The sequence below is a fragment of the Lithobates pipiens genome, unplaced genomic scaffold, assembly GCF_037356315.1.
Source record: "Lithobates pipiens isolate NorthernLeopardFrog02 unplaced genomic scaffold, aLitPip1_a1.2 Scaffold_353, whole genome shotgun sequence".
Classification (NCBI taxonomy): Eukaryota; Metazoa; Chordata; class Amphibia; order Anura; family Ranidae; genus Lithobates; species Lithobates pipiens.
Window position 1 is genome coordinate 27,726 of NW_027507814.1, and position 24,594 is coordinate 52,319.

At 44.4% G+C, this 24,594-nt stretch overlaps 1 protein-coding gene across 1 annotated transcript; it reads right to left on the reverse strand.

Moving 5' to 3' along the window:
• Positions 1-2,295: 2,295 nt before the first annotated feature.
• Positions 2,296-23,670, reverse strand: MST1 (macrophage stimulating 1; the record flags this gene model as incomplete). The annotated part of the gene is given in 11 exon segments (XM_077466623.1): positions 2,296-2,509; positions 5,678-5,820; positions 7,303-7,409; positions 13,035-13,181; positions 14,174-14,251; positions 14,352-14,466; positions 20,413-20,445; positions 20,546-20,670; positions 20,858-20,957; positions 21,852-21,982; positions 23,510-23,670. Coding segments are annotated over 11 exon segments (1,302 nt in total), but the record flags the coding sequence as incomplete, so codon positions are not given.
• Between the last annotated feature and the right edge of the window lie 924 nt (positions 23,671-24,594).

Genomic DNA, 24,594 nt, shown 5'->3' on the forward strand with positions numbered 1-24,594 from the left:
CTTTTTGCCGAAAGTGGCATCCAGCTTTCATAGAAGCCAGGAAATAGTTTTGCCCTCTTTTTGTCCCAATCCCTCCGGTGAGAAGGAATTAAGATTTCATTATTTAGATGTTAGGAGATGTATCCTACACTATCTGGAACTGACCAAGGCATTCAGAAGGTCAGATTCTTTATTTGTTTTGTTTTCCGGGGCCAGGAAAGGTTGTAAAGCGTCCCGGCGCACTATTGCTAGGTGGCTCAGAGTAGCCATTGAGCAGGCTTATTCAGCAGCAGGGAAAGAAATCCCAGTGGGTATTAAAGCACACTCCACTAGAGCTATGGCAGCCTCCCAAGCAGAAAAAGCAGGAGCTACGCCAGAACAGATTTGCAAAGCAGCAACTTGGTCCAGCTATTCCACTTTCGTTAAACACTACAGAGTGGATCTGGTATCGGCAGGTGAGCAGACCTTTGGGCGAAAGGTTTTGCAAGCTGTAGTCCCACCCTAACTGGTAAGTGCTCGCTTATCCTCTCATAGTGGCTGTCCTGAAAGACGATTAGGGAAAATTAGAGTTACGCTTACCGGTAACGTCTTTTCCAGTAGTCTTTCAGGACAGCCCTAGTTCCCACCCGAAAATTGGGGGGAGTCTTACAAAGACCAGAGCGCAGCAAGATAATAGTATTTGATAAATATGTTATTAACGTGTTCTTGTGTCTCCCCAGCTGGCCGGAGGTATTCTCGATATAACTGAGGTCCGGCAGGGGAAGTAAGAATTTATGGGCTGGCGCAGTGTTTCCAGAGGAAGAGGAGGAGTCTATCTCTCATAGTGGCTGTCCTGAAAGACTACTGGAAAAGACGTTACCGGTAAGCGTAACTCTAATTTTTCTGAATATTTTTGTTATTTTGTCTCTCAATGTTGACATAAACAGACCATTAAAATTATAGACAGATCATTTCTTTGTCAGTGGGTAAACATACAAAATCAGCAAGGGATTAAATACTCCTCTCTCCTCCCCCCCCCCCCCCCCCACTGTAAGAGCCCCCCACCCAACACTCATTCTAACTAGAACCTCAACTTACCACTCAAACCCAACTAGAAACCACGACCCAATGCAGCTAGGAGGCCAAAGCCAACAATCATCCCAAGTAGGAAACCCAAAAGCTAACAATCTAACCAGGAACCCCCGACCCAGCACTCAACACTAATTATGAACCCCAAAAGTTATGATATGAGAACAGACATGTATGTTCATGCTAAAAATAGATTGTCAGAGTCAACATACTCTATGTCCTCCTCCCTGACATCCTTGGACAGCTCTTTGGTCTTGACCATGGTGGAGAGATTGGAATCTGATGCTGTGGGCAGGTATCTTCTATACAGGTAACAAGCTGAGATTAGGAGCACTCTCTTAAAAAGGGAGTGCTCCTAATCTCAGCTCGTTACCTGTATAGAAGACACATGGGAGCCAGAAATCTTGCTGATTGATAGGGCATCAAATACTTAATTCACTCATTAAAAAGCAAATAAAATGTATAACTTTTTTGAAATGCGTTTTTCTGGATTTTTTATTTTTTTTTGTTATTCCATCTCTCATGGTTAAAATAAACCGAGCAATAAAATTATAGACTGATCATTTCTTTGTCAGTGGGGCAAACCTACAAAATCAGCAGAGCACGAGGGCTTTCACACTGCAGCGATGCGCTGGCAGGACGTCAAACAAACAACAGTAAAGCGCCGATGCCCGGGCGCCTTGAGTGTGAAAAAGCTGTAAAGGCAGGTGTCCCAATACTTTTGACAATATAGTGCCATTAACAGTTTACCCCTAAGGCCTTTGTCAATTGGAAGAGAAATACATTACAAGTCTATTAACATGAAACTGAAACACCATAACAGTACAGGAAGACGAACACTTAAAAGATTTTATTTTTTTATTGCAAATACAAAAAACAAGATACAACTTATGTTAAGACTATTTGGCACTGGGATTTGTAAAATCATCACTGTGCGTAGGAGAGAAAATCTGCTAAAATGTGTATATAAACATACAACCATGGAAAATCGGGATCAGTAAAGTCTGTATAAATGGGAATGTCACATCTAAAAAGTATATTCAGCTCAATATTACATCCTCTGAAAGAATCCCTCTGTGTTCACGGGACAAACGCCGATCATCAGGAACACAGACAGTTCTGCTTTCATACAACCTCATCATTATTTACAAAACATTCCGATTGCAGAATAAAAACGAAATCCTCTCATACCGTTTCAGACGCTCATCATCATCATCATCCTCCAGCTACACCCCATTCCCAACCCCCCCCCCCCCCCCCCCCAAAGTCTATTCACAGTAGATTACATGCCGCGTCGCCATCATATCATCTTCATCACTTTATTGATCCAGTCCACATATAGAGAGACCCGTGTGAAGACCCCCGGAACATTCTTCTTTCCACAGCCACGAGCCGGGATAATCACCCCCTCCAGAACCCAGCAGTCATGGGTCAGACAGGCCAGTGGACCCCCGTAGTCACCCTGAAAGAAGCAGAAGGAGCAGGATGACGACACACTTTATATTCCCTGCCTACATTAGGAGGCAATCAAAATTTACAGCAACACCACCGCAGATTTTTTTATTCCCCCCCCCCCCCCATTCATTGAGGGACACAAGAATTAACCTTTGAGTTATACTGCCACCTACAGGAGGAATAGACACAGGCAAACAAACCGGGGGCTAGCCCATAATAATTCCTCCTACATCCAGCATGAACTCAATTTTCACTCGTGTCCTAGGAGGATAGAAAAGTTAGACCACCGTGGGAGAAACCCATATTATGATGCAACGTCCCTTGGATTAGAGCAGAAAATAAGGAGTGTACCCCCTGGTACTATGGGACTTTTAAGGCAGATTGAAATCTAAGTTTGATATCCTAAAAAAAAAGTACGGAGTTTATTTTTACATAATACAAAAAACATTGGTGTACATACATTCCACAATTAACATAAAATAGACATGTGCACTGACAAAAAACGTGCTCGTTTTCATTTCATTCGTTTTTTTGCCTTTTTTCGGAAATTCGAAAAGTCACATTTCTGAATTTCCAGAATTTGGAAGTTGAAAAAAAAAAAAGAAGCAAAATAATTAAAAAATTCTAAATAACTGTTAAATTCTAGTTATTGGAATTTCCTTTCAAATTTGTCTGTTTGTGAACATAACAAATACAAATTTATCCACAGTTACGAATTATCTGAAATAATGAATGTCGCATCTAAAAAAAAATAGAATGGAACAAATAAATAAAAGGTTTTATTATTATAAAATCGTTATGTTCCATCAGTTTAGATACGGCACTCGATATTTCAGATAATTCTTAACTTCAGATAAATTCGTACTCGTTACATTCACTAAAGAGCCAAAATTTGAAAGGAAATTCCAATAGCAATAATATTATTAGTTATCATCTCAGATTTTCAAACGTTCATTCTTTAGAATTTTTTTTATTTTTTTGGGGGGGGATTTTCAAATTTCCAAATTTTCTAAATTTATGAAACTTCGAAATTTCTCAATGTCTAGTTTTTGAATTTCCGAACTTGCGAGATTATCCAATTTCCGAAAATTCTGAAATTCTAAATGTCGGAATTAACGAATTTGTCAAAATTTGTTAAATAAACAAATTCAGAACTTGAACAGAACAGAACGAATTGCACATGTCTATAAAATAGAACAACTACAATGTTGCCCCCCCCCCCCCCCCCCCACTCTACCACTGTTCATTTATATTCCATGTGTGGGTATTTATCACCTGTGACGGTAATTACCCTATGCCACACCAGCTGGGATCCCTCTATCCTTTCCCAATTAGCCCCCCCCCCCCCTTTTGGCTCCCATTTCCTGCGCTCCTGGATCCTCGCGAGGGGCATTCAGAGCCTTGGTGCCCCCCTGACAATTAGGGGACCCATTCTGAGGGAGTTGTGCAAAACTCGATACAGATGAAATTTGTCTTTTTTCAATTACAGACGTGTCTAAAGCGGGCCATGGTGCTGGTATGCATATGCTCTACCGCCGGTGTACTATGTGCGCTTACCTGTGCCCCCCCAACTTTTGCCCTTGTTTTATCATAGAATGTCTTTCATCTCTGATCTCCTCTTCCAAATGCCCCCGTTATTTCCGACGCGTTTTCAGGAGCAGACAACTACATCAGTAACCAGCTCTTCATGAGCCTACGTCCAAACTTGCTGTTTTAGGTGAATGGATGGTGATGCATGTACCAAAGTTTTTATTGTGTAAAAATAAACTTTGTACGTTAAGATATCAAACTTACATTTGAGTCTACCTTAAAGCGTAACGCCATTTTTGTTGAGGAAAAATAAATAAATAAATAATAAAAAAGAAAAAAAAAAAAACACATTCCCCTCTAGGTGATCTATATACATTGCAAGGATTTTTAACAACCTTTGTTGCCGATTCCTACCTTTTGGCATTCTGTAGAAATGAATGCGAGTTTCTCTGTGCCTCCATACTGAGTAGGTCTAATGGGAATGGTTTCATGATTACTGTATTTATCGGAGTATCAAACACACTTTTTTCCCCTTAAAATCAGGGGGAAATCATGGGTGCGTGTTATACGCTGATCCCCCGCTGATCATGAGCAGATGCGTGGGTGCCGCCAAGATGCACAGAGCCGAGCATACTCGGCTACTCTCGGCTCCGCTCACAGTCACACCCAGTCCCACCCTATGATGGACATAACACAGGGACTGGGCGTGACTGAGCGGAGACTAGCCGAGTACACTCGGCTATGTGTATCTCGGCGGCGCTCGGCTCCTCACCGCTTTGCTCACAGTCACTGCAAGAAAAGCAGAGCGCCGCCGAGATACACAGGACATCGGGCGGAAGTATAATCTGAAGGTTAAACTTCCTGTGTCCCTCAATAGACTCCAAGAAAGGGGTCATCAGGACGATGCCTCACAGTCACACCCATAGAGGACTTGAGAGAATAGCAAGGCTCCACCCCCGAGGAGCTGTAAAGAAACTAAATGCAGATCGTAATTAAACTAAATAATAGCCAGTTTGTAGCATCTGCCTCTTACTAGACCACAAAGCCAAAAAGTCTGCAGTCCCAACCACAACGCAGGCTGTAGACAAGGGACAGTTCTCCCAGTGCCCAGAGTTCCGCTAGGTCTCCCAGTGACCACTATGAGAAAACAGCCAGCCTGAAGCCTGCCCAAATTGGCAGGAGTTCCTGCTTTGCATACTCATTGGCAAGTCTGGTCAGCACAGACATTCGAGAGCTGAAATTTCTGATGATTAAGGCCCCAGGGTCATCATCCTCATCCTGGCTGTTTGGCTTAGGGCAGTGATGGCGAACCTCGGCACCCCCAGATGTTTTGGAAATACATTTCCCATGATGCTCAACTAGACTGCAGAGTGCATGAGCATTATGGGGAAAACTAGTTCCAAAACACCTGGGGTGCCAAGGTTCTCCATCACTGGCTTAGGGATTCAAATCGCCTATATGCATATCCGGTGTCGGGATACTTCGCTGGCTGCATGCTTGTTCCAGGTCTCAGACTACTTAGTGAAGCCTGGAATCAGAATGACAAGCCTGGAACTTGCACCTTCTAAAGCAAGTTAGCCAAAGCAGGTCTTCTGCCAACTGACAAACCCCCTTTAGTTCTGTGTGTCTGGTGTCTAGAACTAACCTCACAGGCTCCAACCTCGATGGGCAATGGCTTGGTGCAGATCTCACTGTCCAGTGCACGGATCTTGGTGCTGCCCTGGTTACATTCCTCGTTGCTGATGATTTCAAAGCGGGCCACCTTCAGGACATTCTCGTTCCCGGTACCTGGAAGGAGACCACACAGACAATGTATGAGAAAAGGATGGCACTGTAAATCTTGATATGCCTCACTGGGACAGCCAAAGATTGGGAGGCGAAGAGCTCCTACAATGAATGGAGTGAGGGGTTCTTTTTAGGGGGAACTCCAATTAAACTGCATCTTTTTTTGAGAGCTGCTGTTTATCTACCAGGAATCCTGCCAATTGGTATAGCCCACCCGCGACCTCCATTCAAAGCATAGCTTGAGCAAGAACACGTCCCATCCTACTGACTGGACAATAAAGGAACAGCAAGTCACCTCTCTGCTCTCCCCTCCTGGTAGCATGTGAGCTGCAGCAATGACCTGATCACAACCCCAGTGCTTCTAACCTGGGGGATACTATATCAGGTGACAAACCGCAAACAGACATCAAGAGATTCAGGTACTTATACTAGCTGCACTTACAAAATACATTAAAAACTGACATTTATTCTGGATAGAAATTATATATATATATATATATATATATATATATATATATATATATATATATATATATTCTATCCATATTCTAACACAAACGTTAGCTTCTGCGTGCGAGCTCACGGTGACGGAGGCCCTTCAAAATTTCTTTTTTCTTTTTTATATTTTCCGTAAAAAAAAAAAAAAAAAAAAAAAAAAAAATTATATATCACTTTTATTCCTGTTACAAGGAATGTAAACATCCCTTGTATTAGACATTGGGCATGACAGGTCCTCTTTATGGAGAGATGTGGGGTCTATAAGACCCCACATCTCTCCTCCAGGCTGGAAAGCCTGAAAAGAAAGAAAGAAAGAAAGAAAGAAAGAAAGAAAGAAAGAAAGAAAGAAAGAAAGAAAGAAAGAAAGAAAGAAAGAAAGAAAGAAAGAAAGAAAGAAAGAAAAGAAAGAAAAGAAAAGAAAAGAAAAGAAAAGAAAAGAAAAGAAAAGAAAAGAAAAGAAAAGAAAAGAAAAGAAAAGAAAAGAAAAGAAAAGAAAAGAAAAGAAGAGAAGAGAAGAGAAGAGAATGAGAATATGAATCTTGGCTTTCCAGCCAAGTACATAGCAGTATTTACAATTACCAGGCATGACATCATAACGTCACTCCCCCCGGCCTCCGAGAGTCATAGAGATGACCGGGGACCATCTGTTCCTCCGAAATCTCTATGGTCAAATTCCAGCGCTGGTGGATTCCTTCTCCGGCTCGCCAATCGCGAGTCGGAGAAGCTCACAGTGTGCAGTGAAATCAGACTAAGTCATTTCAGTTCAGGAGAGGAACCTGAGCAACTGTGCAAGGGAAGACCGGAGATCAAATTTAAATTTTGGAGTATAAAACTGCATTTTTTTTTCCCCATTAACAATTGCCTAGAGAAGTAGATTCACCAATTTATATGGATAAATTCTCATCGGCCTCAAAACTGTGCAATGAAAGCTACCCCCCCCCCTCCCCCCACCCAGCCCCAGAGAGGCCTGTGTACAATGCGACTCACCTTGTGTGTCCCCCCAGCCTGCGATCTCACACTTGGTGGCCGAAGGTACAATATATCGCTCTGGCGGGAGACAGATCAGAGCCACTCGGGCGTTCAGGGTGACCGGTCTAGAGAGAGACAGGGGAGATCAGATTAGACAGACAGCAGACTCAGTGCATGGCGATAGCAGCGCTGGGCAATCGATTATCACCTCCGTGCGGACTAATTCTAGGCTGCAATACTCAGCGGGTCACTACCATGACCAAGTAAGTAGCCACTGGATTCCTGAGCTGCAGATTTGTTTTTTGGCAAGGAAACATTATGTTGTAAAGCATTGGGGAGAAAATTGCAACTGCCTTAAAAAAAAAGCCAAATTGGAAAAAAAAAAAAATAAAAGGGAAGAAGAAAAACATACACGTAGGAATAAAATAACAAAAGCGTAATAAAGACATTGCAATATATTTCTCAACCCCCCCCCCCCCCCACCGGTGACTGGTCTTCCTGCCCCAGGCGGCTCAGTGTTCACACCAAACAGCCTTGACCACCCACCCAAAATAGCCCCATGCTGTGACATTGCAGTATAAGGAGCCCCACGGGGAGGAACGCTGTTATTCTGCCTCTGACAATTGTTACAATTATCTCTGCTGTGGGAATTCTCAGCACATGAAGTTTCACACCTAATTAAAATTAGAGCGAGTTCTCGTTGCCCCAAGGTAGAAACCAAAACTCAAAGTCTCTGAAGACCAAAGTTCTACTTGAAAACTTATTGAAAAAGGAGCCTAAAATGAACAGACGTGACAGTTGCAGATTACCGTCTGGCAGTGGCGGCTGGTGGTATATTTTTTGTTTTTGTGGAGGAGCGGCAAACAATCCAACTGCCGCCAACGTCCGCCCCTACACCCCTCGGTCGGTCACCAGCAGCACTTCCTCTGGGCAGCGTCTCCTCCTCCTGGTGCTTCACAGCGGCTTCCCCAGAGTCTCCTCCTTGGTCGGCCAATAGGATTGCCTCTCCTCTTGGAGAATCAGGTGTCTAAAGGACCCGCTTCCTGATTGACCACGAGGAGAAGAATCAGGAAGACATTAACGGATATCGATTCGCTATTGTCAAACAACCGGGTGGGCTCTACGCCCCGAATCCACCCTTTTTTGAAGCCTAATAGAGCCTCATCTCTAGAAACCCCAACCCAAACACTGTGGTTGAACTGGATGGACTTGTGTCTTTTTTCAACCTGACTAACTATGCAACTATGTAACCCAACCAAGAAATCCCATCCAACATTCAACCCAACTGAGAACCCCAGCCCAACACTCAACCCAACTGAGAGCCCCAGCCCAACACTCAACCCAACTGAGAGCCCCAGCCCAACACTCAACCCAACTGAGAGCCCCAGCCCAACACTCAACCCAACTGAGAGCCCCAGCCCAACACTCAACCCAACTGAGAGCCCCAGCCCAACACTCAACCCAACTGAGAGCCCCAGCCCAACACTCAACCCAACTGAGAGCCCCAGCCCAACACTCAACCCAACTGAGAGCCCCAGCCCAACACTCAACCCAACTGAGAGCCCCAGCCCAACACTCAACCCAACTGAGAGCCCCAGCCCAACACTCAACCCAACTGAGAGCCCCAGCCCAACACTCAACCCAACTGAGAACCCCAGCCCAAAATTCAACCCAACATTCAAGCCAACTGAGAACCCCAGGCCAACATTCAAGCCAACTGAGAACCCCAGGCCAACATTCAAGCCAACTGAGAACCCCAGGCCAACATTCAAGCCAACTGAGAACCCCAGGCCAACATTCAAGCCAACTGAGAACCCCAGGCCAACATTCAAGCCAACTGAGAACCCCAGGCCAACATTCAAGCCAACTGAGAACCCCAGGCCAACATTCAAGCCAACTGAGAACCCCAGGCCAACATTCAAGCCAACTGAGAACCCCAGGCAAACATTCAAGCCAACTGAGAACCCCAGGCAAACAAACATTCAAGCCAACTGAGAACCCCAGGCCAACATTCAAGCCAACTGAGAACCCCAGGCCAACATTCAAGCCAACTGAGAACCCCAGGCCAACATTCAAGCCAACTGAGAACCCCAGGCAAACATTCAAGCCAACTGAGAACCCCAGGCAAACAAACATTCAAGCCAACTGAGAACCCCAGGCCAACATTCAAGCCAACTGAGAACCCCAGGCCAACATTCAAGCCAACTGAGAACCCCAGGCCAACATTCAAGCCAACTGAGAACCCCAGGCCAACATTCAAGCCAACTGAGAACCCCAGCCCAACACTCAACCAAACTGAGAACCCCAGCCCAACACTCAACCAAACTGAGAACCCCAGCCCAACACTCAACCCAACTGAGAACCCCAGCCCAACACTCAACCCAACTGAGAACTCCAGCCCAACACTCAACCCAACTGAGAACCCCAGCCCAACATTCAACCCAACTGAGAACCCCAGCCCAACATTCAACCCAACTGAGAACCCCAGCCCAACATTCAACCCAACTGAGAACCCCAGCCCAACATTCAACCCAACTGAGAACCCCAGCCCAACATTCAACCCAACTGAGAACCCCAGCCCAACAATCAACCCAACTAGGAACACCAACCCAACTAGGAACACCAACACAACATTCAACCTAACTAGAAACCCCAATCTTCAACCCAACTACCCCCCCCCCCAAACACCACCTAACTAGAAACCCCAATTTAACACTCAAAACTAGGAACCATCAACCAATATTCAACTTTACTAGAAACTTCAACCCAACACTAAACACAACTACAGTGAGGGGAAAAAAAAAAAAAGATTTTGATCCCCTGCTGATTTTGTAAATTTGCCCAGAGACACAGAAATTATCAGCCTTTCATTTTAATGGTAGGTTTAACAGCGAGAGACAGAATAACATCCAGAAAAACACATTTCAAACATTTCAAGTTATAAATTGATTTGTATTTTAAATGAGTGAAAAAAAGTGTTTGACCCCTTTGCAAAACATGACTTAGAACTTGGGGGCGGTCGACAAGTGGTTAAAATGCAAATCAATTCATAAAACTTTTTTGAAATGCGTTTTTCTGAATATTTTTGATGTTATTCTGTCTCTCACTGTTGAAATAAACGGACTATTAAAATGATAGACTGATCATTCCTTTGTCAGTGGGCAAACGTACAAAATCTGCAGGGGATCATTTTTTCCCCCTCTCACTGCAAGATCCCCACCCCACTCATCCTAAATCATCAAACCAACTAGAAACCCCAACCCAATGTAACTAAGAAGCCAAAGCCAACAATCATCCCAATTAGGAAAACCCAAACCAACGTAACTAGAAACCCAAAACTAACACTCAGCCTAACCAGGAACCCGACCCAGCACTCAACTACAAATCTCAACCCAACACTCCGATTATGGACCCCAAAGTTATAATATGAGTAGGGCTGAAACAACTAATCGATTATGAAATTAATCGATTACTATTTTCATAAACGATTAATCGGCCAATAACATAATGGGGTTAAAAAAAAAAAAACAACTAAAATGAGCCCTTTATAATACAAAAAGAGGAAATAATCGCTACTGTAAATATTACTTCCACTGTTCTACAGTAAAAAAATAAAAAATTAACCCCTTACAGTAGTGATTATCTGCGTTTTTTGTACTATAAAAAGGGCTCATTTTAGTTTTTTTAAACCCCATTATGTTACTAAACGTCTTTAGCCCTTGTGCACACGGTCGGACATTCCGACGGAAAATGTCCGATCGGACCGTGTTGTCGGATAATCCGACCATGTGTGGGCTTCATCGGACTGTTTCCATCGGAATATCCGACGGACAAAGTTTTAGAGCTGAGGTTATAAAACTCTCCCGACAACATGATCCGATTGTGTGTAGAGAATTCCGATCGGACAAAGTGCCACGCATGCTCAGATGAAATTCCTAGACCAAAGCTATTGGCTACTAGCCTGAACGTAGTCCCGTCTTAACGAAATAACGTCGTCACGTTACGTACGATCGGATTTTCCGACAACTTTGTCTGACCGTGTGTATGCAACACAAGTGTCGGACAAAATCCGTCGGATTTTGTTGTCGGAAACGTCCGATCGTGTGTACAAGGGCTTAGACCTGGTTCACATCTATGTGTTTATTGGTGCTTTTTGCAGAAATGCACTACAGTTCATTTAAATGGTTTCCTATGGGACACGTTCACATCTGAAAGGGTCGGGGGACTTTTAATGCAAAACGGTGCTTTATTGGATCAATATACTTCAATGGAGAAGCTGCAGAAAAGCATGTAATGCATTTTTGCAGCAATTTGTGTTTTTTAATCTGCCCAAAAAAAGAAAAGCAAATTGCAGTAAAATCACGTGCGTAAAAAATCAAAAAAACGCACAGCAAAAAGCACTGCAGAAACAGATCAAAAGCAAACTGCATAGGTGTGTGCCAAGCCTTATGCTGGTCACACGGATGAATTTTCAGATGAGAATATTCAGACGAAAAATCATTGTACGTTCGCTGAATGAAAGAATTTTGTTTGAAATTTTCACTTGTTTTTAAAGTGGGAGTAAACCCAGTTTCAAAAAAACACTTACCGTATTTATCGGCGTATAACACGCACTTTATCCCCCTTAAAATCGGGGGAAAGTCGTGGGTGCGTGTTACACGCCGATCCCCACTGTCTGTGAGGCTAAAATACTGAGCGCCGCCGAAAAAGACCGAGCGCCGCCGAAAAAGACCATACTGGGCAGGACTGCGAGCCGAGCCAAGCCGCATACACAGTAGAGTCGGCTCGGTCTTTTTCGGCAGCGCTCGCTCCAGAAACAGCAGGGAGGCGGGACTACGAGCTGAGCCGAGCAGACGGCTCGGTCTTTTTCGGCGGCGCTCGCTTGGTCTGTCTGTCTCGGCGGCGGGATATTTAAACATGGGCAAGGCTGCAAACGGCGCTGGGCGAGCTGGAAATGACACTGGCAAGCTGCAAATGACACTCTGCAAGGCTGCAAACAGCGGTGGGCAAGCTGCAAATGACACTGATCATTCTGCAATTATGGACAAGGCTGCAGATGCACACTGATAAGGCAGCATTGACGGGCATTTAAATGTAAGTTTTTTTTCCCTTAAACTTCCCTCCTAAAACTTTTTTCCTTAAAATGCCCTCCTAAACTTGGGGTGCGTGTTATACCCCGATAAATACAGTACATTCCCTGTATGCTGGAAATGCTAACTTTCACATTGGCTGTGCTCTCAACCAAACCTTCAAACCATCCAATGGCTGGTTTCATAACTGATCACATGTGCAGCATGATGGCAGTAGAAGAATCATTAGAGGCCAAGATGGCAGCTTCCTTGACTGAAAACGATAGAAGGGTTTACTTCCACTATAACATTCTGTTTTTAAAATGAATGTGATTTCTGAATGAAAACCACATCCACTGTCAGAAAACTTCTTAGCCAAAGGAATTTTCAATTTCCAAATTGTCCCGTCACTGTGGTTGAAAATTCACGTCAATTTGACCCACTTTTTGATTAAAAAAAATAAATAAATCGGCCAACTAATCGATTATGAAAATAATCATTAGTTGCAGCCCTAAATATGAGCACAGACATTTCCGTTCGTGCAAAAATTGATTTTGGCAGAGTCAACGTACTCCAAGTAACTAATGTATAAAAGAAAATGCCTGAGCCAAAAATATGGACAACATAAGAAAAAAAAATGTCTGAGCCACAAAGACGAGCACTTAAAAGTGCTTTTCTCACCTCTCTAGTTTCAGCATCACCAGGCTTGAGGCAGCGGGCCCACACATGATCTTACTGATTGGTACAGACTGTTTGTCTGGGTCATTGGGTCCTGGGTTGATATAGAGCGTTCCCACCATAGCGTGATATCCGGAAAGATCAGCGTCACTGCAGGAGAGAGATAACTCAGCACTGGACAGTATGCAGCCCATCATACACTTCCGTTATACTTGTCCTGAAACTTCTTACTAGGCTTGTGCAATTCGTTTCGTAGCGAACCGAAAATTCGGCCGAATTTTGCATCTTTCTATCTCGTTGTAATTCGTTATTTTTTTATTCGGACATTCGGATGCATCCGAATGTCCGAATAAAAAAATAACGAATTACAACGAATACGGAAGAAATATAACGAATGAATTCGACATGATTCGGCAATTCTTTAAAGATCTAATGAAACAAAAGGTCAGCTCAAAGTAAATCTTATAGTCCAATCAGCTAAATGATTTCAACATGATTCGAAATTATTTCAACCGCATTCGAAATTATTTCAATAAGATTCGACATCATTTCAACCGCATTCGAAAATATTTTGTGGCCCGATTTTAGGGCCATGTATCTCGGGGTCACTTGGTGCTAGAAACAAATTTGGATATATTATAGTGCTAGTACTATTGTGTTTGCATACCAAATTTAGGGTTTCTTGCTATAAGTGACCCCGAGATATGTGGCCCCAAAATCGGGTCGCAAAATGTTATTAGAGCAGAGAATGACATTTTGAGACCCGATTTTGGGACCACATATCTCGGGGTCACTTATAGCTAGAAACCCCAAATTTGGTATGCACACACAATAGTACTAGCACTACAACATATCCAAATTTGGAGTTTCTAGCACTAAGTGACCCGGAGATACATGGCCCTAAATTCGGGTCACAAAAATATTTTTGAATGCGGTTGAAATAACGTCGAATCATGTTGAAATCATTTCGAATCCGGTAGAAATATTTTCGAATGTGGCCGATTTTTCGAATTCGGTAGAAAACGAAACAAAATCCGAAAACGAATTTAAGGAAGTTAATGAATATAAAACGAAATTAATGAATTAACGAATTAAAACGAGACTTAACAAATTTTTTCCTTTTGCACATGTTTACTTCTTACCATGAAGAAAAACACTGGCGAGTGCTGATCACCCAATCTTCCTTCACCAAGGACCCCCCACAGAAATGGTCTCCTTGTCTGAATGGAGAAAAAAAAAAAAAAGGTTAAAACCATAAAATTGCCAATCTCAGTGACCAGGAACTGGGTCCTGAGTGGCTTTTTTCAATTTCCCCCTCACCTGTTACGTAGGCTCACGGTCCAGGGCGAGTTTCCTGGTAAACCACCAACTATCCGGGCTTTCTTGGAGGGAGAATTTTCAACTCTTTTGCCACACGAGTCAAACGCTATAATCTCTGCAGGGACACAAAGACCACCGCACCGATGACACACACATTCTCCTTGTTCGTGTTAAAAATAAAATGAAGGTTGGGAGACGTCCCAGTTTATCCATCCAAAGAAAAAAAATATTCATCATCCAAACAGTTCAAATCTCAATGGATAACACTTATGATGGAGCTGGATCAGATGACGATTTGTGATGGTTGCAGCAGATTCACGTGGGGGGGGGGGGAATCAGTGCTTCAATCAAGGCGGCTCTCAGAAGAATGGACCTCATGGCGAAAGCCTTTCATAATTGAGAGCATTGAAGTGTAGGAAGGCCAAACGTCATAAATATCCAGCAAACACAGGGATTTTTTTTTTCCAGCAGGAACGTGAGGGAAAGAAGTTCCGGCACCTCCAGCGCTCAATGTATTTAATGGCCAGGGGGTGCAGGGGCATACTGGAAAGCCCATTGTTGGTGGCTGCTGGGAGATCTATTGTTGAGGATGGGGTCTATTGTTGTTGGGAGGTCTTGTGTTGCTTGAATGGATCTACTGTTGGGGAGAGGGGTCTATTGTTGCAAATGCATGCGGACTAAACCCCTGTTTTTAAACATACTGTTAGACAGGTCAATTTGGTTGTCTGCGATCTGGTGGTAAGTAGGCTTGGATTTTTCCTGAGCAAACCCCTTGTTGTTACCTATATTGTTGCTGGGGGGGGGGGGGGTCTTATGTTGCTGGGGAGGATCTACTGTTGAGAGATGGGTCTATTGTTGCTGGCTGCTGGGAGTTCTATTATTGGTGGTGGGGGCCTATTGCTCCTGGGGTAGATCGGTTGTTGTATTTTGTTGCAGGGGTGTATTGTTGCTGGGGGCCTATTGCTCCTGGGGAATTTACTGCTACATAGTAAGGTTGAATAAAGACACCAGTCCATCCAGTTCAACCTGAGTGAGGTGTCTACAATTGTCCCTATCCCTGTACATTGCACACTCACATAGGTCCCTACCCTCAAGGAGCCCACAATCCAAGGTCCCCATTCATGTACTAGGGGCCAATTTTGGACAGAAGCCAATTAACCTACCTGCATGTCTTTGGAGTGTGGGAGGAAACCGGAGTGCCCGGAGGAAACCCACACAGGCACAGGAGAACATGCAAACTCCAGGCAGGTAGTGTCGTGGTTGGGATTCAAACCAGCGACCCTTTTTAGTGCTAGGCGAGAGTGTTAACCACTACACCACTGTGCCGCCAGTAGTTGCTTAGGGGGCTATTGTTGCTGGCTGCAGGGGATTTATTTAGCTTTTTTATTATCCTTAAATTCCACACAGCTTTAGTAGCAACAAAAAAATTATACTTGGATCTGTTTTCTCTATAAAAAAAAAAATTTATATATATGTGTGTGTGTATCTACCGTATATACTCGAGTATAGGCCGACCCGAATATAAGCCGAGGCCCCCAATTTACCCCCAAAAAAACTGGCAAACTTATTGACTCGTGTATAAGCCGAGGGTGAGACATGCCTGTCCATCCCTGTGTGTGTCCGTCCATCCCTGTGTGTCCGTCCATCCATCCCTGTGTGTGTGTGTGTGTGTGTCCATCCATCCATCCATCCCTGTGTGTGTGTGTCTCCATCCATCCATCCATCCATCCCTGTGTGTGTGTGTCTCCATCCATCCATCCATCCCTGTGTGTGTGTGTATCCATCCATCCGTGTGTGTGTGTATCCATCCGTGTGTGTGTGTGTGTGTGTGTGTGTGTGTGTGTCCAGCCTACCTGTGTCCCGAGCCTTTGTCCCGAGCCTCCGTCCCGTGCCTTGCCTCCTTGCCTCCGTCCCGTGCCGTGCCTTGCCGCCGTGCCTTGCCTCCGTCCCGTCCCGTCCCGTGCCGTGCCTTGCCTTGCCTCCGTCCCGTGCCCTCTTCGTCGGCGCCTCGGCGGCCATTGTAAAATTCAAAAGCTGCGCCGCCGCCTTCGTCTGTGATAGGCGGAACACTGAATTTCCCAGCAGCCTGTGTTCCGCCTATCACGGACATCGTATCATCCTCGTCCGTAGTACGAGGATGATACGATGTCCGTGATAGGCGGAACACAGGCTGCTGGGAAATTCAGTGTTCCGCCTATCACAGGCGAAGGCGGAGCCGGAGGCGCGGCTTTTGAATTATAGAATGGCCGCTGTCTGTCTGCTCGACACGCTGATCGAGCGGGCAGACAGCGATGACTCGAGTATAAGCCGAGGGGGGCACTTTCAGCCTCAAAAAAGAGGCTGAAAATCTCGGCTTATACTCGAGTATATACGGTATATATATATATATATATATATATATATATATATATATATATATATATATATATATATATATATAGTACTGGGAGGTGGGTAAGGAGTGGAGACAAAGGGTGACTTGGAAGAGGGGAGTAACTGCACCTATTCTCTGAGAAAAAAAGCCCTGGGCAAACATACCAACACGTTTCAGGGTCAAGGCCCCTTTCTTCAGTTATGTGGGTAGCATACTATAGATGCGAGTTGGAAGACTGCTCCAAAATCTACATAAACCCTGAACAAGGGTGCACTTTAAAACCCCCCCAAGACATGTTTGAAATATTTTATAGAGATTTGAGCAAGCAAAAACAAAAAAAAGGTCAAATCTCTAAACCCTACGTTGCCATCCAGAGGTTTAGAGATTTGAACTTTTTTGTTTTTGAAGAAAGGGGCCTTGACCCTGAAACCTGTTGGTATGTTTGCCCAGGGCTTTTTTTTTCTCAGAGAAAAGGTGCAGTTACTAGACATGTGCATTCGTTTTCGTCCGAATTTCAGCTATTTTCGTTTTCGTTTTGACAAACGATAACGAAAGCACAGAATACGAAAAACGAAAGATCCGACATAAATAAATGCTTTATTTTCGTTTTCATTGTTTCAACAGTTCGATATAGAATAGGAGATTTGACATGACTCTGACAACAATCTGTGTCTATAGAACCTGTGGTCGAATGTGCCTAACCTTACCTCTATTAGTCCAAGATTATATAGAGAAAATATTCGACAGAGAAAAAAGATTTGACAGAGAGAAAAGATTCTGCAAGTTACTGTCCTAAAAAGTGTTTGGGGACCCGGGTCCTGCCCCAGGGGACATGTATCAATGCAAAAAAAAGTTTTAAAAACGGCCGTTTTTTCGGGAGCAGTTATTTTAATAATGATTAAAGTGAAACAATAAAAGTGTAATATTCCTTTAAATTTCGTAGGGGGGGGGGGGTTGTCTATAGTATGCCTGTGAAGGGGCGCATGTTTCCCGTGCTTAGAATTGTCCCTGCACAAAGTGTCATTTATGCAGGAAAAAAAGTCCTTTAAAATCACTCGCAGCTATTATGAATTGTCGGCTCCCGTAATACAGAGAACACTCATTGAAAGTCATTGATAAAAAAATAAATAAATAAATTAAAAAAAAAGCGTGGGGGTCCCCCAAATTCAATTACCAGGCCCTTCAGGTCTGGTATGGATATTAAGGGGAACCCTGCCTCAAATTTAAGAAAAAATTTGACGTGGGGTTCCCCCTAAATATCCATAACCAGACCCTTCAGGTCTGGTATGGATATTAAGGGGAACCCCGCATCAAATTTAAAAAAAATTTGACGTGGGGTTCCCCCTAAAAATCCATACCAGACCCTTTATCCGAGCACGCAACCTGGCAGGCCACAGGAAAAGAGGGGGGGACGAGAGAGTGGCCCCCCCCTCCCTCCTGAACCGTACCAGGCCACATGCCCTCAACATTGGGAGGATGCTTTGGGGGTCCATGACCCCTCAAAGCACCTTGTCCCCATGTTGATGAGGACAAGGGCCTCATCCCCACAACCCTGGCCGGTGGTTGTGGAGGTCTGCGGGTGGGGGGCTTATCAGAATCTGGAAGCCCCCTTTAACAAGGGGACCCCCAGATCCCGGCCCCCCCGTTTGAAATGGTAAGGGGGTACAAAAGTACCCCTACCATTTCACAAAGAAAGTGTAAAAAATGGTTAAATAAAACAAACACACTTTTGAAAAATTCCTTTATTAAAAATAAAAAAATAAAAAAAAGATTCCAGCGGCGGTAATCCACTCTTGCTATCCAGCGACGGACGATCATCTCTCCAGCGATGTCTCATGTCATCCAGCGCAGCGAATCCTCCGTCCTTCTGTCTCTGTGGAGGAGACACTGCAAGGATTCCGGCGGATGACGTTTCTTATATACGGAGGGCGGGGCCACCCGTCACCTGACCCCGCCCCCCTCTGACGCAAGGGGAAACCCGGGGTTCCCTGTGACGTAGGGGTGACCCGCACCCCTCTGATGTAACACCGGCAGGTTTCTGTTACATCAGAGGGGGGCGGGGTCACCCATACGTCACGGGGAACCCCGGGTTTCCCCTTGCGTCAGAGGGGGGCGGGGTCAGGTGACGGGTGGCCCCGCCCTCCGTATATAAGAAACGTCATCCGCCGGAATGCCTGCAGTGTCTCCGTGGAGGAGACAGAAGAAGGATGCTGCGCTGCGCTGGATGACATTAGACATCGCTGGAGAGATGACCGTCCGTCGCTGGATAGCAAGAGTGGATTACCGCCGCTGGAATCTTTTTTTTTTTTATTTTTAATAAAGGAATTTTTAAAAAGTGTGTTTTATTTAACCATTTTTTACACTTTCTTTGTGAAATGGTAGGGGTACTTTTGTACCCCCTTACCATTTCAAACAGGGGGGGGCCGGGATCTGGGGGTCCCCTTGTTAAAGGGGGCTTCCAGATTCTGATAAGCCCCCCGCCCGCAGACCTCCACAACCACCGGCCAGGGTTGTGGGGATGAGGCCCTTGTCCTCATCAACATGGGGACAAGGTGCTTTGAGGGGTCACGGACCCCCAAAGCATCCTCCCAATGTTGAGGGCATGTGACCTGGTACGGTTCAGGAGGGAGGGGGGGCCGCTCTCTCGTCCCCCCCTCTTTTCCTGCGGCCTGCCAGGTTGCGTGCTCGGATAAAGGGTCTGGTATGGATATTAAGGGGAACCCCACGTCAAATTTTTTCTTAAATTTGAGGCAGGGTTCTCCTTAATATCCATACCAGACCTGAAGGGCCTGGTAATTGAATTTGGGGGACCCTCACGCTTTTTTATTTATTTATTTATTTTTTTATCAATGACTTTCAATGAGTGTTCTCTGTATTACGGGAGCCGACAATTCATAATAGCTGCGAGTGATTTTAAAGGACTTTTTTTCCTGCATAAATGACACTTTGTGCAGGGACAATTCTAAGCACGGGAAACATGCGCCCCTTCACAGGCATACTATAGACAACCCCCCCCCCCCCCCCTACGAAATTTAAAGGAATATTACACTTTTATTGTTTCACTTTAATCATTATTAAAATCACTGCTCCCGAAAAAACGGCCGTTTTTAAAACTTTTTTTTGCATTGATACATGTCCCCTGGGGCAGGACCCGGGTCCCCAAACACTTTTTAGGACAGTAACTTGCAAATTAGCCTTTAAAATTAGCACTTTAGATTTTGAACGTTGGAGTCCCATAGACTTTAATAGGGTTCTAAAGTATGCTATATACTAGCTCCGTCGAATCTTCTTTATACATTCGACAGACACCATAAGCCTTCAAAGACAGATTCGACCGTAATTCATGTGGATTTTCGGACGAATGCAATTTTTGAACGAAAAACAAAATAAATAAAAACGAATTTCGGGAGTAACTAAATAAATTAAGTTTTCAGACGAAAACGAAATTCCGAAACGAAATATTTTACTCTGCACATGTCTAGCAGTTACTCCCCTCTTCCAAGTCACTACTGAAGAAACTGGCTGACATCTCCGCTATACGAGCCACCTCCGCAAACAAACATTTGGAGAGGGAATTCATTTTTGGTTGCAAAAATATTGGTCTAATACATACAAAACAAGTTGGGTTTTCCTATCTCTATTAGGAAGAATTTCAAAGCCTATTGAGCACAAGTTGGAAGGTCTTACCTGCTTCTTTTAGATTGCTGGCAGACCCTTCATCTGTCAGAGAAAAAAAAAAAAAAAACAGGAGACAATTACTAAGAAAATCGTCACCAGTGACTGGTGTTATCAGCATGGCCGCCGTGTGCCTGACTCTTACCGCAAGGTTTGATGGCACAGTAATCAAAGGGTGTTTTGGGGTCCTTGGTGTAACACCAGGGGCCATGACTGTCACCATCTGGATTCCGGCAATAGTTTTCCTGCAGAGTCTCGCCAAAGTTAAACCTGGATGCAAGAAGCAAAGTCTCAGTCCATTATATCAGATTTTTTATTTTACAAATCCATTATCTATAATGAAAAACCTGCATTTTAATTTATCTGTTTGGGACTTTCCCAACACGATTCCAATATTCAGACTATGCGGATTTTCTGTCTCTTGCCTAGACTTTGACATTTACAAGGTTGGACCTACTGAATATCTTTGGCTTTCTCGCTCCAGTTGCTGCACGGAAGCCCCTTCCTGGTCCTACTGGCAGGTCCGTTGTAGGTTTCCCCATTCCCATGGTAGCAGCCTGTGTATAAAGAGGAAATCACTCAATGGAGAAGGAAAGATCTCTGAGGGACAAATACAACTTGAGGTTCAGTCTCATTACAGCTTACGTTATTGACAGAGAAGCTTTACATTAAGCAACTCAGGCCTGAAAACATCCTGTAATGGTGGCCACACACATACTGATGTGATCAGCCCATCCTCGAATAGCGATCGATATCTAAAATTAGTGGTCCCCAACCACCACCAGGCCATGGCCTACTGTGCCGAGCGGCAGCCTCCACCCTCTTGGACCTTCAGCCAGCTGCAGAGCCTTTAATCTCCTACAGTGGTCCCAGTGTTTCTCCACCCTCCAATCCCCCCACAGTGCCCACTCAAACTTCTGTAGAGTCTCTAGCCCTTCATAGTGCCCCCTCAACCTCAAACAGTGCTCCCAAACCCCCTCCAGAAACCTCATCCCCCTACAACCATGGTTCTCAACCCTGTCCTTAAGGACCCCCAACAGGCCATCTTTTGGAAATTTCTCAGATAAAATAGCTGTCAAATATACAAAACCATTGAAGATAAAAAGGAGAACCTTCAAACAGGGCCCTGTTGGGGGTACTTGAGGACAAGGTTGAGAACCACTGCCCTACAAGGCCACCAAGTTAGCTGCAGAATTCCCCAATCCCCCTCCCAACAGCTGCATCCATTTTTTTTTGCATTTCTATACTTTTTTGTGCAAATATAACCTTTGTTCTTTAATGTGCTTGAGCATAGAAGGTTTTGGGAAAGTCTACCAGGTGCTGGTCTCAAAAGGTTGAGAACCACTCGTCTAGATGTTTATACGGATTAAGCTGGTTGCCAGTTCCCCCTCCCCCCCTCTAGCTCTAAACCCACGAGTCCCATCCATTCATTCCCCCCCAAAAGCTCTCACCAGTGTCTGTGACATCTTCTGGGCAACGTTTTATCTGGTAGCAGTAAGCGACTCTTATGCTGGGGTTTGTGGTGAAACACCATGGAGCTTCCGAACCATCAGGATTACGGCAGTAGTTCTCATCCAGGCCTCTGCAAACCAAACAACCAAGAGATACGTAAACCCTGGCAGAACGTGCAAAACATGGGCAACCCTGAAGTCCATCACTTGGCCTCCTACATCCATAGAAACGTTCAGCACTTGTACAGTGCTCCATACTAATAAATTATATACACACACAATTCATATTACATTCATATACACCTCTACAATTGCTTGGTAACACAAATTGCTAATCAGCCAATCACATGGCAGCATCTAGATGTGGTGAAGATGACTTACTGAAGTTTAAAACGAGCATCAGAATTGGGGAAGAACGGGAATTTAAGCGACTTTGAACTTAGCATGGTTGTTGGTGCCAAGATGGGCTGGTCTGAGTATTTTAAAAATGGCTGATCTACTGGGATTTTCACACACAATTATCTCTTTGGGTTTACAGAGAATGGTGGGGAAAAAAAAAAAAAAAAAAGGAGAAAAAAAAAATCCAGTGAGAGGCAGTTGTGTGAAGGAAAATGCCTTTTTGGAGGTCAAAGGAGAATGGGCATGGTTCCAGTTCCATCCAAGGTATGCAGAGTACCATCTGTGAACATGGAACCTTGGAGCAGAAAACCACATCGGGTGCCACTCCTGTCGGCTAAGAACAGGAAACTGAGGCTACAATTGGCACAGGATCACCAACAATGGACAATAGAAGATCGGAAAAATGTTGGCTGGTCTGATGAGTCTGGATTTCAGCTGCGACATTCAGATGGTAGGGTCAGAATTTGGCGCATGGATCCATCCTGCCTTGTATCACTGGTTCAGGCTGGTGGTGGGGATGTAATGGTGTGGGGGATGGGGTATCACCGGTTCAGGCTAGTGGTGGGGATGTAATGGTGTGGGGGATGGGGTATCACCGGTTCAGGTTGGTGGTGGGGGGTGTAATGGTGTGGGGGGATGGGGTATCACCGGTTCAGGCTAGTGGTGGGGATGTAATGGTGTGGGGGATGGGGTATCACCGGTTCAGGCTGGTGGTGAGGGTGTAATGGTGGGGGGAGGGCATTTTCTTGGCACACTTTGGGCCCCTTAGTACCAATTGATCATGGTTTAATCACCACAACCTACCTCAGTATAGTTGCTGACCATGTCCATCCCTTTATGACTACAGTGTCCCCATCTTCTGATGGCTCCTTCCAGCAGGATAATGTCACCATGTCACAAAGCTCCAATAATCTCACCACTGGACAATGAGGTCCCTGTCCTCCAATGGCCTCCACACTCACCACATCTCATCCAATAGAGCACCTTTGGGATGTGGTAGGACAGCATATTGGCATCATGGATGTGCAGCCGACAAATCTGCAGCAACTGTGTGATGCCATCATGTAACTATGAAGCAAAATCTCGGAGGAACGTTTCCAACACTTTGTTGGATCTATGCCACCAAGAATGAAGGCCAAAAGGGGGTCCAACCTGCTACTAGCAAGGGGGACCTAATAAAGCGGCTGACGAATAAATAAAAATGAACGAAAATAAATAAAATAATATTGCCGCTTTTTGGGTTTGTATTAGATACTCACTTGCAGGGGTATTTCTCCGGGTTGAAGCGGTGCTTGTGTGGCTCCTGAGAGTCCCAGCGCTGGCAGGGGATTCCCGAGGTGGTCGTGGAGGCCTTTCCCCGGTATCCCTCTCCTCTTCCCGTGAAACAATGGCTAATTATTGGTATATTCTGTATCCGCTGCTTCTCTACTTAACACAAGAAAAGGAGAGAGAAAAGAAGAGAGACATCAGTGTCTGGATTCATCACTCTCCAACCTTGGCCAGAAAATGTGCAAACAAGACATAAAAACTGTTTCAAGTAACAACTTATTTGTAGGAGAGACCAAAAATGTTCTGACGCAAGACAGTTTGGTTGAACAAAGTATAGAGCCGCTTAATTCCAGCCCTTAATGGGAACATAGAGCTTGCCACACACAGGACAACCTAGTAACACTAGGAAAGGGTGGGCCAACTCAAAATTGAACCCTATGGACCAAGTTCATATGCATGTAAAGGCAGGTGTCCCAATACTTTTGGAAATGTAGTGTATATACACATACTAGGGCCAAATTAAAATAAATAAAAAAAAGCTCACAGGCACTGGCTCCCCATGCTAGTCACAAAAAAAAAAAAAAAAAAATATATAATAAAAAAATATAAAAAAAAAAAAAAAAAAAAAAAAGTACCTTTAAGTGCACTGTGTATGGGCGCCAGACACAGTACTCTATGGGCGGCGCAATGTCTATGCAATCACGTGACCGCAGGTGAGACGCATAATTTTCCTGCTTTTGGAAGTCCTTGTGGCACAAAGCAATGCACCTGAACACTGTGCGGTTTTCTATTGGCATTGCCGTAGAACATAGGCAGTCCTTTTCTCAAAGCCGCGGCGTCACTTCCGGTTTCTCGGTGCCAGTGGGAAACCGGAAGTGACAAGCACAGATTTAAAAAAAAAAAAAAAAAAAAAAAAAAAAAAACACCTCACTGATTCATGGTACAATTATTGTATTCTTTAACAGCTGGACTTTAACATTTTCAATATTTATCTAGCCTAAATTATTCATAAATCACCTGATAAATGGCTTTTTACAGTCCTGCATTACTAACAGTTAAAATTTTTATTTGTTTG